A 15,608-nucleotide genomic window follows, 5' to 3' on the forward strand; every position below is an offset into this window, starting at 1 on the left:
ATGAAGAGAAGCTCTCCTAGCATTTTAAAAAGTAGCACGTGGCTTTTCACAAAACGTTTGGCTAGCTGATGGAGACAGTCTGTTGTCAACACCTTTAGTGGGACCCTGCTAACAAGAGATACAAGCCCCTTTGTTCTTGAGGCTGTCATCTGATGGGTATGAGGAAAAAGCATGTGTACTTCCAGATTCCCCGAGATGTGGGGATTTTAGGAGTAGAGGCCCATTTAGCTGGGTGGTCATGGGTTCTCTGACAGTTGTCTGAGTCCTGCAGGGAAGGTCTGCAGCTGATTCCCTGGCTCTAGATGGCCTTTTAGAGGAAAGGTGAGGGGCTCTGGCCTGGGGTTCATGGGAGTGATAGCACCTTTCATAGGTAGGATGATGCTCTGATGTGCTCCATTCGAGTCTGTGTGCTCACTGGGCATTCAGGAGCCTGTTTCTGCACAGAGCTCCATGTGGCTTTCTTGACAGGAAGATCCCTGGCATAGGTAGACAGCAGAGGCGCTTCCTTTATGTGAAGGTGTTTGGACTAAAATGTCTTTGACCTCCCCCAAAGGGAGCTCTGTGAGGGAAAGAGGCAGCATAACATAAAACATAAAGGCCCAGCTGGGGGTGGGGGGTGGAGAAGTCCTGATGATTTGGCCTATTTCCAAGCTTGGGGTGAACAAAATCCAGTGCTTTAATCAAAGCACCTTCCCATCTACAGGGCTTCCAGTTGCTTTTCAGGTTCTGCTTGACCAGCCACAGTTAGAAGCCAACTGAGAACATTCTAGAACTGAGGAAGGAGATGCCCATCTGGCCATCAGCCTGGACATTCACCTGAATCCTGCCCTGCTTGTTGTTTCAAGAATCCATGTGTTTCGTAAAAAAAAATTCATTTAGCCCATCTTTTCCTATTGCATTTGCTGGTGTTTCTTTTTCTTTTCTTTTTTCTTTTTTTGTGTTTTCCATTGCATAAAAGTGCACTGCCCTAGTTCCTTTTTAAGACTTCTTGCCAACATTATGTATCATAATGGTTCCTCAGCCATAATCAAACAGGGGTAGCATGCACTTATTTTCCGATAAAAGAGTCTCAGAAGGTGCTCATGAAGAAGTGATTATTTCATTCTTCTCCCTATAGTGGAATAGCAGGAAGTGCTAATGTGCCAGTCCTCCCAAACAAAAGATTATCCAGTGCTGCTGGGATACAAAAACACCCTTCAGACAGAGGAATTCACTGACGCTGGACAGTGAACACAGTCAAAACTTGATCATGTTTAGCGATCAAGAGAAAGACAGGAAGAAAAGCAGCAAGAGGGGTAATACGGAGCACTTCAGAACCTCGCATGGCATTAAAACTGTAGTCAATTCTGTCCCTTCTAAGCAGAGTGACTTTGGACATGTCAGTAAACTCATCACTTTGGACATGTTAATAAACTTGTCATTTGTGAAATGGGATAGCAGCAATTTTCTTCATGGGTTGAGCTTAGGGGCACAAGGCAAGGATCTGGTGCAGATGTTGGTAACGTGAGGCCTTCAATGCGGGGCCTTCATTACTGCCAAGTCCCAGTCCATTTCCTTGAGAGCATAGCTGTGGGTCTTCTTTGTAGACCTAAGATCGGGCCCTATCAGAAGGCTATAGGACTGGAATCTGTGTAATCTAGTTGGATACGAGTATGTACTGATAACTAAACAGCTTCCATTAAATTTCTGCCAACTATGGATGGGCAGCTTAATTAAAACCCAAGACCATAGCTGTAAACCTCTGATGACATCTTTGTCTTGGGCAGACAACTGGACAGAAGACTGGTGGGGCTACCTGACAAAGCTTGTCCTGACCTGCAAGCACCTTTAGTCCATCCTCACCGAGGTCTCCACAGAGTGCCATGACTCAGAGCCATGCTCATGGTGGGGACTGAACATTGGCCTCTAGTACTAAGAATGCCCATCATGGAAAGAAGACTAAGTGTCCTCGGCTTGGTTCTTTGACCAGAAACTCCTTGCTGGGTACCTGGAAATTCTACTTTCGAAGACTCAATCTGGAAAAAGCAACAGGTGTTCCAGTCTGTTGTTCTCTCTTGGAAAAAGACTCTTCTCCGATTTCTCTAATACTCATGGGATGGGCCAGATGCTATGCTTGGTTCTGTGTCCCATACCCAGAACCCAATTACTTGAGTATTGCAACACTCTACAAAGGTATCTATCCATCTGCCCAAAGAAAAAGAATCACCAAGTCCTACAATTTGACCTTGGCAAAGCGAGGCCTGCCCCAGGGGGTAGCCTGTTGGGCTGAGTGCTCCTCATGTGGAAAGTGGGGAGGATTTTCAAAGGCGATGGTGAAGAAATGTAGGGCGAGCAAGTGCAGGCTGCCGAGTGGCCCTCAAACATGGCTGCTTCATGATATAGGTCACATACCTTTAGTAATATAGAGCGTATGTGCAGTTAATAGAACTTAGATATGCGTCAAATGTTTCTTGAATTGCTAGAAGAATCTACATGTAGTTCTTAAAATCCTGTCTAAGGCAAATAATAAGGGAATTTAATTTAAAATTCCCAAAGTATTTTGGTGTGCAGCAAATTAGGCACTGCATTTACAAAAGACAACTTCGTCCTGTTGTAACACAGGGCTTGCCGTGCTCTAGGGCTACCAACTTAAGGGACGTCTAGCAAGAGAGGCTAATGGAAAGATCCTTGGAAAAGCTTCATCATCCAGGTTGTACAGGGAAGGGGTCAAGGCATAACACCTCTTTGCAACAAAACAGACTGTGGGTGAGAAGGCAACTGTGTTGCAGTTTACAGACAGCTTTTTTCCTCTAAGATGATCAGAGCCAAGCTCTTAGCCCTGCTGTCTGAAGACTGACAGCCCAGGGATCGGTGTATGACCCCTGGTCCTCACCTGGAGCCCGGGGCTGAGGGGCCAGCAGTCAGAGCTAAGCAAGTGTGACTGGGTTCCCCAGTCCTGGGCAGGGGTCTGAGGCACAGCCCCTAGAGTTGACACTGCTTTACTGCGGTTCAGGACTAGGCAGTGTGCACCTCCTTTTCGCATGAACGGAATTGTCTCTGGTCTCCACAGTTCCTCAGTGAGAGGTAGCATGTATGTAAATACAGGATCTATTGCTGCTGGGCAAGAGGGAGAAGCCCAGGGATGGCCAAGGGGTACTGTGTACACACTACAGCAATGCTGAGAACGTCAGACAAAAAGAAGAGACCCTCAAGGCTAGACAGGAGGTTTGTGGAGAGAGTGACAGTTATGGTAGAGGACTTGCTGCAGGCTGGAGAAGTGTGGCTCTGGACAGAAAAGAAGGAGCCCTATATGGCAACCCTGTCAGAGGTCACCTCCAGCTTCCATGAGCTATGATCCTGGTGTGACCCAGGCACAAGTGGATGGGAGCCAACCATGAAATGGCGTCATCACAGACCAGGAGGGTCCGGACCCAACACAGACTACCTGGACACTGCAAGTAATGGCCAGCTAAGGGTGCCACAAGCTAGGGACATGCTACAAGTGAAATATCTGGATTTACTCATCAAGTGACTGGGAGAACGTGTGTCTTTCCGAGAGGATTCATCACAGATTCCCACAAATAATTAGCTCATTAAAGCATTTCCAGTAACATCCACTGGTTTACAGGGATTTTATAGGAATCCACTTGTGACTGACCTCTACCTCCCACCTCGATCACAACATAGGCCTTGAGGCCTGAAGCACAGGTTTTTGTCAAGACTGCCTCCACTGTTCTCCCCTCACATGGGGCCACCTTCATTCTTCCTCCTCCCTATGGATGGCTCACTCTGTCCTCTCCTCAAACCTGTTCACGGTGCCTTTAAGACCTATCAGGACAAAGCTCTCAGAGGCTTGGCCTTGGGCTCTCTGTTACCAGGATGTTGATGTTAGAACTTGCTCGTGACACCCGGGGTAAATCTCTCTTCGTGGCAGGTAGGTGAGTGTGGTGGAGGGACTTGCACGGGCTTCCCCTCTATAGCCATGGGCTAGACAGCACAGGGCCTGGCCTCTCCTAACCTCAGTGACTTCCTGCACAATGTAGCAGTCATCATCATTCCTGTTCACCCTGTGAATGTTAAGGGCTTTATACACTGAAATGTTGATAAAGATGCTTGTTAAAATATTATCAAGGGCAGTCTCTGTGCAGAGGAAACACACTGCCTGGTGGGGGAACTTATGTAATCAAAGAAGCAGCGTCCAGAATTAAAGGTACTGAATGGCTCTAGAGAAGCAGCTATCAGTCTTTTTTTTTTTCTTTCCTGTCCCAGCCTCCTGAGGGACACGGCATGTTCCACAGTGGCTCAGGAGAACCCATGAGCACCTTAGGAGGTGGGGTGAAAGTGCAGAGGGGTGGGAGACAGTGTGGTTTAGAGATAGTCCAGCAGGTGATTCTAATACACCTCCCCACAAATATAATTTCTTCCGATGGGAGACTGGAACTATTTTAGCTAGCCTTTCCCATAAATACCATTTAAAATGGAAGCTTTTGGTAGCATTATTTTCTGTACTATAGTGAGCATAATAATGCAGGTGACTGCCTAATTATACTGCCTCTGTTTTAAAGTGTTTCAACAAAAGACCACAAAATAGATCAAAAATAGCAGCCTTGTAATGGCAGTTGGGTTATTTCATTAATTACAAATACAGATTTATCCTTTATAAGTGGCGCTGTGCTTGAGCACTTGTCAGATTAGGTAGGAAGAAATATCTTCTACTTCTGAGTCTGTTTACATGTCTATTGAAAGGTTAGAGGATGCAATGCCTTATGTGGAGAGTGATGTGTTTATGGTGAGCCTGGCTTGACATGGTGGAACACAAGGAAAGACTGGTAAACACCCAACTGTCGATTTATCCTCAAAACATTACAAATCAGTTTTCTAAGTGAAGGGAAGAAATATCAACTGCAGAGATGGAGACTTTCAAAGTGCCAGAGAAGGCAGACCAGTTAGTCCCCAAATCTACTCCACTATAGGGTGCACCACCAGAACGTACTGGTGGAAGAAACTCCCATAAGCTCGACTCAATAATCTCCTCAAGATTCTGCCCATTATGCCTTCTGCCCTTGTAAGATCAACCCTCCACACCCCATCGTGACTGTCATTAACCACACTGGCATTTGTCTCAAAGACCATTGTCAATGCTCATGGCAAAGCTACTCACAATTCCAAGATGCTGAAACAGCTGGAAGCTGCAGCATCTGTAAACCGATCCTAATTCGATCGAGCCCCACACAGTGTATCCCAGAGTCCTCAAAGCTGGATAACATGACCCAAGAAAGAAAAAACTGGGGGCAGGGGTGGAGGTCAAGGGGGCAAGGAGAGAGAAGGAAAGGAGAGTCCCCAGGTGATTCAGGTGCTATTCCCTGTTCCTTCTGAGTGGCCACCACTTCTGGGTGAGAGATCCCCGTAGCAAAAGCATCAGGCTGTCAATTTGACAGTTCTCATTCATAAAATATTTTCCTAATAATTGTATCGCTGCTTAGTTTAGATTTGAGACTATAAATTATACACATTAGGGAGAAAAAAAAAGCCCTGGGAAGGTATCTCATTCAATTAACCTTATTCCTTTGGGGAAAGCTAATGCCTTTTGTGTGAAGGTTTGGTATCAGGAAGATCTTCACTCCTGGCAACAAGGGGTTAAGATAATTAAAATCAGAGAAGTCTTGTTACTAGAGAATATGTTTTGATTATTAGATCAGATGAAGATAAGGGAGCAATAATTTTGGAAGAAGTATTGCCGAATTGTTTCATTAACTGCACAGTATTAAAGAATTCCCCCAAGATACAGATAAAGAACATTAATTTATGAAAACTGTGTTTCATTTTTTGTGAAGGCAAACATTAAAACCTTAACTGGTTTAGAAGAAATTGCTCTATAATAAAAAATGTTAGGTCTATGGCCTCCCTCTCATGTAGTCGAATGCAGAATGTATTTGAGTCAAACCCTTTAACTGTAACAAAGGCGAGAAAGGCAAATTATCTAATAATAATGCCATTGCTAGGGTCAGAAATGGCTATAACATGAGAAAATTAGATTTAATCTAGAAATAAAAAATGAGTACTGGTACTCACTGGGCGGGCTGATGATAGAAAAAGACACACTGGAGAAATAAATGCCAAGGTTGATGAGAAATGTGATTAGGTCTCAACTGTCTTCCCCAAGTGGCAGGACAATCTCCCCCCAAGGGCTCAGGCACCCAGCAGTTTCTCCGGCAGTGGATGAAACCCATCCCAAAGAGCAAAGAAGAAACTAATGAGTGCTGTGGGTGCCAAGAGGACAGACTTGCTGGGAACTTAGTACTGGGTCAAAAACATGGTCGAGTTGAGAAGAAAAAAATCTCAAAAAAAACCCCCCAAAACCCCAAAACAACAACAACAAGAACACCAAATGGGCCTAATTTCATTCTAAAATTACTCTTTATTACTCTACATAAGAAGTTATCCTAACATTTTTTTATAACTAATTTGATCTACCTTATTTAGTATACAATGACCATATTTGGTCGTTGTATGAGTTGGTCACTCATTCATTCACACACTCCACAAATGGATGCTGAGCCATGCAGGAGGTGGCCCAAGCGGGCACTGCTCAGGCTGGGGAGAGATGGCAGAGTGGGGGAAGGTCTGGCTTGGGAGCTGGGGCCCCCTGCCCTCACTGGTCCTGTCCCTTCATTTTCAAGACACTCCAAGGAGGCCTTTCTGGCTCTGACATGTTATGAATCTAGGATCCCAGGACTATCTTTAAATTATACTAGTAACTTCAACAGATTGGAAATACCTTAAATAAAGTATCATTAAAAAAAAAATACAATGAAAAAGGTTCTGGGTCCTGAATTTGGGCTACAAAATTATGAGACACTGGGACTCCATCTGGGAGGAAAGAGACTGACTGTGTGAATGCCTAGTGTGTTGAAGTAACATGACACTTTGGGCTGCTATGGTCCATTGCAGGCTTGAGGGACAAAAAAATGGCCCTGCAGCTTGAGAGCACGACCCGCAGGGATTGGAGAAAATGTGCCCTCAGCGCGCCTCTTGCTTTCATTTCATTTGGGCGCAAGGAGAGCCCGAATTTCAGTGTGCTGGGTCGTCCCGCTGGCAGCCTCCTCCAAGAGCCAGGGAAGGCCAGGGGAGCAGGAGTGATAGTATGTGTCTACAGATGGCCTGAGGCCTTGACAGCCACTCCAACCCCACTCGAGAGGCACACGGTATCTCCAAATTCACACTGTTGGCTCAGTTCTCAGGTGGTACAGCAGCGCCATGGGTGGGCGGGCCCTGAAGATGGGGGTTTCCACCAAGTGCTGCATGTAAGGGATAGAAGTGCCATTCAGGCAGGAGCTGGCAGAAGGTTCAAAGTCCATTTCCCTGCTTGGGCTCCAGGGTTGTTTCTAGCTACCTCGCAGAGGTCCAAGGTTGCCATAGTTGCTGACAATTCCAGACGTGACGCCCTCCAAAGAACTCTGATGGAGCTTATATATCTACACTCATGAGTGAGGTGCCCATAGGAACCTCATGTCTTGCCATACTGTTCTCACTGGAGGGAAAATCTTTTGTTGATGGTCGGAGCTCAGACTAAGAAATACCTAATCAGTTGCTTTTGTTTTTAAAGGAGAACAAATTTTAACCATTACTTTGCAGACCACAAAAATGAGACTACCTAGTCTGAGACAGGGCCTCCCGCCATGGTCACTAAAACCAGTGGGAGGCATCCCAGTTGCCAGAGGCAAAAGTGTCAGGGTGTTGGTGGGGAGCCAGAACCGCTGTGCCAGCCGACCCTGGGCTCCCTGCAGGGCCACTTGTGGAGGAAGGCAAAGGGTACGTGTGTGTGTGCATCCCGCACCCCGCCAGCGCCCTTACTTTGAGTGTGCTGTTCTTGGCACTCAGCTGCTGCTCAAGCTGGGAGATCTGGCTGGCTGAGTTCTCCCGCAGCTTGGTGAGGCTGGCCTGGAGTCTCTGCACGTCCTCCACCAGCTGGGCGATCTCTCGCTCTTTGGCAGCCAACTCAACTTCCAGGCTGGAGCGGGTCAGCACCTCTATGGCCTGCTCCTGGGAAGGAGAAAGGAAATGACAAAACTGCACCGGCTTCGGGCAGGTGCTTGGGGTTAGCTGCGTTGGCACCTGTGGCAAAAACAGGCAGATGGGAGGATGTGGCTCGTGAGCTCATGGTAAGGCATTACTTCCTGCTTCTGCTTGGATCGGACCTGTGACTGCCGTCTCCACACCCCCGTTCTGTCTGCACAGTGAGCTGCCACCAGAATTTGTCCGTTCAACAAACATTTAAGAGTACTCACCATGTACCAGGCATGCAACAATGTACAAAAGGGCAGAATTCCTCTCTTCACATTTCCATTTAGCAGGATGAGTGAGACCCATTAAATGTGCTTATTTGTAGCATAAAGCGTTTTGGGTGGTGTTAAGTGCCACAAAAGAGCTGAAGCAGGGAGGGAGTATGGGGTCGGACTTGGGATTTTAAATAAGATACTAGGAAAAGCCTCATGACACGGTAATATTTGAGCGAAGATCTGCAGGAGGAGACAGGAAGGGCCCTGCTGGTGGCTGGGGGATGAGTGCTCCAGCCAGGGGAATACCAAATGGGAAGGCTCTGAATGTTTGAAAGCATTCGGATCTTCTCCCACAAAACGGATTCACTGTGCTCTGGATTCATTACTAAGCTCTCCAGATGCTGAGATATTGGCCGACAAATTGATTTCTCAGAGTCAGCATTTTCAAGAGTTAAAAGATATGGAAGATGCACATTTGGGGTTCCCTCCTAAAAAATTCTTTTGATGATTCATGTTCTAAAAAACTAACACCCCTCCCCTCAATTTGCTCATTGAGGAAAATTTGCGAAAGAGGGAAAAGGTTTAAAAAATAAAAAGTCAAATCTATAATTCCACTTTCTAAGTACCAAAGCAGCAATAATGGTTCCTGAATGATTCTGGCAGCATTTCTGCAGGGCAGATGCGCTTCTAAGTGTGTCTGACAGGGATGGGGACTATAGGACTACATGAGTCTCTGTGACAGCAGAGACCTGGGGCAGCTCGCATGGCAGGATTGAATGCCACTATCCTCTTGTTGTCTGTTCATGTCTTGATCTTGCCTATATTGGGGTGGAAAACGGTGGCAGGGGCAGCCCCAGTGGGCAGAGGCAGCCATGCCATTTCATGAACGATGTGCTTGTCTTGAGGTTTTCACATCTTGGGATAGCCAGTCACTCAGGGAAATAATTTTTCAAGTTTTCCTCCTAGGAAATTAAGGCCTTTACCACTTAAAAATAAAGTTTTGTGTGCAAAGAAGTGATTCCTTTCTGTTTCTTTGATTTGTATAATATCATAAAATAAGATTTGCATTCCTCTTGACTTCTGGCAGATCCACACACGGCCCTGGGGCTCCAGTGAGTGCTTTCCCGCCAGTTTATTTAAAAGGCACATACTGTTCAGACCAGTTCAGGTCAGAGTGTGCTCCACAGACTGGTGCCAATTCACAAACCGTTCGTTGCCAGTACACAGTGAGACAAATACAGAAATCGAGAGTGTTTAGAAATGTTTATAGTAGTTTGACATTGCTGTGACATTTTTATTGTCTTTTATAAAACTAGGGTCTGTGACAGATTGGAAATTTAAAAATCTAAATGAAACTGCCCTTCTCCACAGAGAGCTTGGGAAGTACCACACTATATAACACTGGGCCGGACCAAGATCAGGGGGCCTAAGACAAGTCCTCCAGCAACGCCAGGAAGTTAGCGCCTAAGAAGACAGTGAGAGAAGCATGTGGAGGTGAGCCCCGAGGAGGGAGAGAAGGGCGCAGAGGAAAAGGGCTAGCAGATCTTGTCAGAAGAAAGAGGGGACTCATTTCAGGGTGGGGATACCATAGATGGGTATAGAGGATGGAAAGGGCAGGAAGCAGGGCATGAGGAGGGACTGATGCTGAGAAGTAAGCTCAACAAGGAGCGGGCATGTTGGTGCCTGATGGTGAATGCTCAGAAGGATGACCAGGGGTCCCTGGACTTGTGGAGGCGGGCAGATGACACGATGGCATGGATATCCAGGCAGGTCGGTCTCACGGTGGGTAAAGACTGAGTCATGTTATCTAATTTAACTTATTTATCAATTTTCTAACCTGAAGGGATACCGGCCATAAAAACTGTTTCAAGTGCTCTTAGGGTAAGAGTCTATAGATAAAACAAGCTGAAAAATGATCTGGGATTTTCAATAGGCAAGTACAAGCCACTATATCAGGGACGAGTGGTTCAAATAATATATATAAAAACAGCAGCTCTTAGGGCTGACCCTGAACCCAGGATGGGGACTGGGGGTAGGCAGTGCCAAAGTGCTGTCTGCTCAACACCTGGGGCCCAGTGTAGCCTAACCACAAGCTGACCTTGCGCCACAGATTCCTCATTTATAAAGTGGCAAAAATCATTCATGTTTGCATAAGCTAAATGAGATGAGGTAATACACTCTTCTTAGTCTGAGGGTATAAGCTAGAATGGAAGATGTACGACAGGGTGAACAGGTACTGAGAGGAGGGGTAGCCTTTATAGCGGCAGGGAGGTCAGTGTCAAGCAGCTCGGATGCTATTGAGGTCACTACTGAGAGGTGAAGCATCCATGGATTCAAAGAGGGCCAGGACCACGGGGAGGCTCCCTCGTGTTGTGCAGGCCTCAACTCAGCTGCATCTGATTTACTTGGGGCTTTAGAAAGTATATGGGTCCTGAGCCCTGCCCTGGGGACTGTGGTTTAGCCGGTGTGGAGAAGGGCCCAGGACTCCCTGGTGATTCCAAGGGGGTTCCAGGTCAGGACCCTGGCTTAGACTAGCCTCTGAAAGGACTAGCTTTCTCAGGTTTGACAAGTCCCTGTGGGCATTGGAATGAGGTCCTGAGAGTCTGTCTCACAACTTCAGGCTTCCAGGGTCTATAAGGGTATCCTATATTCTTCATGAGGTCAGGGTCTCAGGGATGGGGGCTCTTATGACTCAGGAGCCAGGACAGAACACGTGGGAATACTTTCTAAGGTCTAAAAACATTGTAAAAAAAAAAAAAAAAAAAAAGGCTTAAGATGATGATAGTGGCGGGAGTGTTTTTCCAAAGGGAGAAATGAACATAAAAACAAGTTACTGAGGTAGTAGCTCATTAAACTTTGTCCCTTTGAACCCATTCGCCCCGCCTCTCTTCCAACCTGCTTGCACGAAATATCACAAGTTGTGTAACTCTTGTGAGTCCTCCTACTGAGTCTAGAACATCGAGGCTAAAATAAGGTAGATAATGATCTTTTAGCCTGTAGCCATTTTCATATTTAACATGAATGAGATGCAGAAGTGCTACTCAATATAAGTAAAAATTCATTGTGAAATGATGGTGTACCTAGGCCCCCAGCCCATGAGACAGATAATTTGAGTCAAGGCTAATCTTACTTTTACTTACTCCAGCAGGGGAAAGATGAGGGAATGGAAGGAGCTTCACTTCTCTCTCTCATTGTGACCTCTATTTCTGACAACACTAAGTGGCCAAAGTAGGCAAAATCTATTCAGTTTATGCATCCAATAGATTCACCTGTGAGATAGGTGTATTTTCTAATATTACGGTGTGTTTAGGTTCAAGGATATAGCCTGGTATGATAGAGGCCTGAACTAATAATATTTGTAAATACCTGACAAAGGACCCTTATATGTCCTGTCCCATTTAATGCACATGAAGTTGTGATAGCTGGATATGGGGAAAGGAGTGGATTTTGGAGGACACATTTAGGATTAAATGCTATCTTGACCATTTTCTAGCTGTGTGACTTTGGGCGAATTACCTAACTCCTCTGAGTCTCAGTTCCCTTCCGTGTAAAATAAGGATAATCAAACCTGCCTCTAATGACCATGGTGTCATGAAACAGAAATGAAGTAACCACGGAAAGCCCCAGCAGGGCCCCTAACGCAGAGCAGACACTCTCTGAGTGGAGGCTCACCTTCCAAAACTGGCAATTCCAGCAAGACACCCAAAAAGGTCGGTTTTGGCCTTTGCTGGGTCTATGGACTCTACTGTTTCTCTGCCGAGTTCCGTCAGCCAAGCCCAACAGACATTTTCCCGCTGGCCTAGTTTCCTGTGCTTACTCCCTGGCTGGCTGGCGTTGACCGACTGTGTGGGAATGCACACTTGAGGGAGCCCTGGCAGGGCCACTCCCAGGAGACTGAACCCATGCCATGTAAACAGTGCACTTAGCTGATGATGAGGAGTTTAATCACCCCTAGCATCCACAACTTATTTACCTACAAAAACATTCATTTCTTTCTGAAATGTTTTGGTTGCTACAGTCCAGGATGCTGCCAGAAATCCTTTCAATCAAAGCATTTAGGCTCAGGAGCCCTGCGTAGGCACATTAGGATGAATGGCTTTCTCTAGAGGACCAGGAATGACCACAGAGGCTGGAAGAAGCCATACTGACTTCGTCCTTGGGGGCTTCCTGCCACTATGGTGCTGGGTCCAGGCCAGGTAAACTTGATGAGGGCACGGTGACAGAGCCACAGGACATTTTAGGTAAAATTGAAACCAAAGTCCATGAAGTACAAAGGGCGTGATGGTTCCTTAAATGGAAAACTTTCCTCTGTATCTCGAGACACTTAAATCATGTTTAACGTTACTTTGAAGAAAGAAAACAAAAATCCATTCTCAAATGCCCCCCCCTCCCCCCCGCAAACACTAAAACTCTGCTTCAGAGTCATTCCTGAGCAATAGTTTACAAGCCCTGGTCTGAGGCGGCAGAGCGCCGTCACTGAAACCTGGCTTGGCCTCTGGGGCCAGGCGCTCTGGGGCAAGAGGTTCACATTCACGAAGCTCCCATTTCTTCATCTACAGATAAAAAATAACAGTGCCTCACTTCATAGGTTAGGTGGAACAGCTCTGTTAAACTGACACATGTCAAACTCACAATGCATTTATTACAACACCAAGTTTCCCTGACTCGAGTGTGCTGAGAAGGGCCTGGCTTGTTCCTCCTTGCTCTCCCAGTGTCTGCTGTGGGTCCTGGCACACAGCAAGGGCTCTATAATTCTCTGTTAAGTAAAAGGACACGTCCAATTATAGTCTTCTCAGAACAGGCTGTCAGAGCTGAAGGGACCTCTGGATCACTTACTCCACACATTAGACTGAGGTCTAGTAAGTTTAACTACCTGAGGTGTGTAAGTGAACTGGTGACAAAGCTTAGCTTCAAAACTGGGGCTCCTGGATAAGAAATAATGATGCCAACCACAAAAAGGAACTGCTAAGGTCTCCTGAGGACTTATTATTTGTCAGGTTTTACTCATCATTTCTGAACCCTTGTAAAAACCCATTTTACGGATGATGAAACTGAGACTTAGGAAAGGCTAAGCCACTTGCCCAAAGTCACATAGCTGAAAATTGCAGAGCTGGGGTCTGAGCCCAGGGGTATGTCTTAACTACATGCTGTTCCACATCACTGCACAGGAAAGAGTCCAGAAACCAATAGTTCACAGCTGCCTTGATCAAGCTGGGGAAGTTCCAGCTAAGAGCAATTTTTATTAATCTGAGAAAAAACTCAAGAGGCAAAAAGACTGGGATGTGTGCCTCGCTCCTCCTGAATGCCCACACTTCAGGTGAGATTCCAGCGATTACACAGACTCAGAGCAGGTTGTTGTGTTAATACCACTTTGGCCCTCCCACCTCATCACCAACTCTTTCTCACTCTGGAAGGAAACATTCAGGGGAGACTAAATCTCCAATTTTCTTGCATAATTCTGGCACAGCTCCAGTTTCAGATCTCTACCTATCCACTAGGTGCCACCACACAAGCCTAGCCCTGAATACACTTGCTTTGGTGATGGGACTTGTCTCTACCACCACACTGGGTGGGCATCATGTTGACCACAGAGCATCGATGCATAATCAGCAAACTCTTCCTTTGACTCTAACAAGTTCCAACCCAAAATTGTTAAAAGTATTGCCTACCAAGTCAGCAGTAACTGCTTACGATGTTATTCCAAAAAGGGATGTTTAAAAGCAAAAGAAGAAAGCAGCTGTAACATAGAGGCACAGATGCCAGGCGGACAGAGTCCACACAGGGATGAGCTACCCACCACATCCGGCGCCTTCTGGATCTGCGAAGCCAGCTGGAGAGAGTGGTTGGCTGACGAGAGCTGCTCCCTTAAGGTCTCTGCCTCTCTCTGAGCCACCTCTGCCCTCTGAAGGAAATGAAAGGGTGAGGAGAGAAAGTACATTCAGTTTAACAACTGACAATTATTACAAGAACATTCATCAATTCATGCCTGACTGACTATAATTGATTTTCCTAAACACTCAACCTAATAAATGCTAGAAAAAAACATAGAATGTGATGGATTTTTATTTTAAACAGTACAAGGAAGAAATAATTGAGCGATTATGACAGTAATTTAACGCTAGGAGCAAGGAATCCCCTGCTGATAGTAATGCTCCGGCCCACTGAATTTCCCAGACTGAATAAATACAAGTGGAAATAGAGTCTTTTGATTCAATTTCTTTCTATTCTCATAGACCAAGAAGATTTTATTGCAGGATTACTCCTGGGAGTAATTCTCACGGGTAAACAGTGAATTAAAGACACTGGCTATTCTCTTCCTAAAAACATGCACAATGTTGTGGTTGTTTTCCTTCGGCAAGTATTTCCATAAATGTACAGGGTGTAAATGCCAATTCTTTTGTGAAGGCCAGGCTTATTTTAACATAGTTAACCCTTCACCCGACAAAGTTTTCTAATGCTGATGCTGGCTTTCCAGCCAGCAGGCCGATCTGGGGCCAGAGACGGGAGAGCAGCCCAGGCCCACTGGGGTGTGGAGAGGAATGAGGGTGACTGCAGGACAGAGGCCCAGAGAGGAATGGGCAGACACTTCCATCGCCTACATGTAATTCCTGGCCAGGGAAACCAATACCACTGGATAGCAAATCAGGATTTCCCACTGGACGGTGAGAATAGGTCATTCCAGTCAGTGCCTGCCACCCGAGAGGGCACTGTGGTGCAGCGGGCAGGAGTTAGGCATTTGGGGACAGACGGACCAGGGGAAGGGGAAGTTATCTAAGCTCACTAAACTTCCGCCTACCCATCTCTAAAATGGAAACACCGCCTCCCTCTCAGGGACCTTGCAAGGATTAACATCTGCAAAAGTGCACTGTACACAGAGCTCATTCAGAAGTGCTGTATTAATGGGCTTGTCCTGATTTTATAACCATAATTGAGACAAAACTCTAAGATGGGTAAGAAACGGTAGCTAATTGACATTGGGCATGCGGACTGAGAAGTATTGTGCTTATTCTACCAGACTTCCATTCTGTTAATAGAAAAGATTAATGAGAAAAGCCTAGCTGAGCAGGGCTATTTCGTGTTTTCTCATTTTGTGGTGTGACGTCATGTGTCTACTAATTGCTAAGAAAGACTGAAAAAGAGGAACAAGAAGTTAGTCTGCCTCAGTACTTGCTGATCAATCCAGTTGCATGAAGAATGAATTTGGTAGCTTTAAGTGATCATGTGATGGCAGTGTGACTCTATCTGTTCCACATACAGACAATTTAGGGTATTTCTAAAAACAGTTACTTCTGCCTAGGTTGGTGCTGGTGGCCACCTGCCCTGCTTCTCTGGGAGCTCTTGGAATTGCAC

General features: G+C 46.0%; 1 protein-coding gene across 9 annotated transcripts in view; it reads right to left on the minus strand.

Annotated features, from left to right (window-relative positions):
- CUX1 (cut like homeobox 1) overlaps positions 1-15,608 on the minus strand; it is a 342,512-nt gene that overhangs the window by 77,654 nt on the left and 249,250 nt on the right. For 6 of the 9 annotated variants that reach the window (XM_036226213.1, XM_036226212.1, XM_036226215.1 and 3 more), the window contains exons 10-11: positions 14,056-14,160; positions 7,834-8,022 (exon numbers count right to left, since the gene is read on the minus strand). In XM_036226213.1, the coding sequence (XP_036082106.1) occupies positions 7,834-8,022; positions 14,056-14,160 (294 nt within the window). The remainder of the gene's footprint in view (positions 1-7,833; positions 8,023-14,055; positions 14,161-15,608) is intronic. The other 3 variants (XM_036226214.1, XM_036226211.1, XM_036226208.1) reach the window with 1 other exon arrangement.

This window comes from Rousettus aegyptiacus, unplaced genomic scaffold, assembly GCF_014176215.1.
Source record: "Rousettus aegyptiacus isolate mRouAeg1 unplaced genomic scaffold, mRouAeg1.p scaffold_m13_p_8, whole genome shotgun sequence".
Classification (NCBI taxonomy): Eukaryota; Metazoa; Chordata; class Mammalia; order Chiroptera; family Pteropodidae; genus Rousettus; species Rousettus aegyptiacus.